This window comes from Propithecus coquereli, unplaced genomic scaffold, assembly GCF_000956105.1.
Source record: "Propithecus coquereli isolate 6110/MARCELLA unplaced genomic scaffold, Pcoq_1.0 Scaffold96, whole genome shotgun sequence".
Classification (NCBI taxonomy): domain Eukaryota; kingdom Metazoa; phylum Chordata; class Mammalia; order Primates; family Indriidae; genus Propithecus; species Propithecus coquereli.
In genome coordinates, this window is record NW_012155951.1 from 678640 (window position 1) to 680945 (window position 2306).

The following is a 2306-nucleotide window of genomic DNA, read 5'->3' on the forward strand; positions in this document are numbered from 1 at the left end:
ATTGGATAGTGCAGCTCTAAAATATGCTCTCAATCCTGGACACTGTGTTTTAAGAGAAATCTAGGTTAACTGGAGTCCAGAATAATCAAATCTAGAAACCAGTATAAGTACAAAACAGAAGAAATGTGCAATTAGCCTGGTGATGTATAATTCTAAGGAGAGAAAACAGAAGGAATACATGAGAGACATCTTCAAACATCAAGCACTGTTACAGAAAAGAGACAATAGCTTTGTGCTATATTTTTCCTTAGTTAAAGTCAACAGGAAAAAATTATAGAGTAGCAAATTCCAGGTTTGACATGGAATGATCCCTCTCATATTCTAATTATATAGATTATCCATGGAATCATTTAACATACAAGGTACATTGATTGCATTATCATCTACAAGTATTCATCCCTATCCATTTACTTTTCCAGGCCATTTTGCCATGTTCTCTCTCTCTGGATGAGGTATTCTGTCCCTCTTCTGCCTCTGGACTTGGCCATGTGGCTTTGCTTTGCTAATGGAAAATTAGTCAACTTGATGCAAGAGATTTTTTAAAAGTACTCAGGCATTTCCCCTTCTATTTTTGCCCTCTTCCATAATCATGAAAAGGCTATGCTCAGGCCTTTCCACAAGGCCATCTTAGATTATCTGGGAGTCATCTGACCCCCAAGATATGTGAGTAAGTACAGCCAAGATTATCCAAGTAGCTCAACAGATCCATGGCTGACTGCTGATGTAGGTAAGCCAGCCAAGATCAGCCAAGGCCAACCCAGATCATCTGAACTCTGCAAACTAATGAGCTAAATAAATGCTCATTGTTGCATGCCACTGAGGTTTTGAGGTTGTCTGTGATGCAGCATTATTGCATAATAGATAGCTTATATAGCATTTATCCTTCAAAATTTTATTAGCCAGAACATTTCTTATCTTTGGAAAAAATGTTATACATTTAAGGACCCATTTTTCCCCAGCATTGTATAGATTCCAAGTTTCTTTTTATAGAGTTATGGCTCACTGGATAATTACCAAAATACATGACTATTTCTTCCTTATTTTAATGTCCACAGACCTGGATTATAAAAGTAAAGGCAAAAAGGACCTCCTATTAAGATGTAGGACATTATATTTTTGTAGTTAACTGATAATGTTTAATCTGTAGTTAACCAGGAAAGGATTTAAAAGATTCAGTAAAAGAGTTTTACCTGAACTGCTGTAAAGTTTGCCAAGAAATAATTTCCATTTTCATAGGTATCTGCACAGAAGGAAAAAAGAAGAATAAACAACCACTTGCTGCTTCAAGTGTAGCAAATAATCTTGTGTACAGTCAGAAAAGATATCATACAGTGACAATTACTGATAATTATCACCCTGTGAGGAGCACTAAAAATAGTAGTTGAGGAAATATTTCACCCTAGGTTAGTGTAGGGATGTGCAAGTAGAAGGAGTATCTTGAGGTCAGATTTGGAAGGTTGCATATGCAAGAGAGTCTGGGTCAAACTGAGGATAGATCCCATAGGTAAAGTGTAGAAGGCTACTGCGTGGTTATTCTGTTCTGATAGAGCAAGCACATAGCCATGAGAGTTCACATGGCTATGATGATAAAGGCTCAAAGCAGAGGAGAGTGATTAGGAATTCAGGCTCCCAAGTCAGGTAGACAAGGATGCAAATCCCAGCTCTTGTTCTTTGTAGCTGTGCAACCCAGGCAAGTTACTTAACATTTTACCATCTGTAGAATGGGGATTATAGCACCAGTTAATGGCATTATGGTGTATTTTCTCTTACAAGGCTCAAGTTCTGCTACTCCCTTGAAACTTGGTTCAGATGCCTGGTCAACCTCCTTTTTCTGACTTTTGGATTTCTTATTGTCTTATCAGCCACATTAATTTTAATTAAAATATCTCATCTGAAATGTTTACAATGAAGCTTTATTCACCTTACATATTAATGACACATTTTATTAAGAACTCACGTGCCAGAAATTTTCTATATATGTTAAATCATTTTATCTGCATCAAAAATTACAATATAGATGCACCTTGTAGGTATTAAAGATGAATAAATGCAGACAAAGAAATATAAAGTCATTTTCCAGAAGTCACACAGCCAGAAAATGACTGAGATGGCATTTGAACCCAGATTTATTTAATTTCAGCATGCCACATGCCTCTCCATAGAGTTATCAGATTATTTTAAAAAGAAAGTCTAAAGACTGAATTGAGCTCAGAAAAAATAAGTCATCTAATTCCCTCATATCCTTCCTTTTAGCAAGTCTTCATTTATAAATTGGCAACCAAATTATTTGAAAAATATCTCTCCTA

At 35.9% G+C, this 2306-nt stretch overlaps 1 protein-coding gene across 1 annotated transcript in view; it reads right to left on the reverse strand.

Moving 5' to 3' along the window:
* Positions 1-2306, reverse strand: part of LOC105827065 (probable maltase-glucoamylase-like protein) — a 36980-nt gene that overhangs the window by 7581 nt on the left and 27093 nt on the right. The window contains 1 exon segment of the mRNA XM_012665086.1: positions 1191-1240. Coding sequence (XP_012520540.1) covers positions 1191-1240 — 50 coding nt within the window.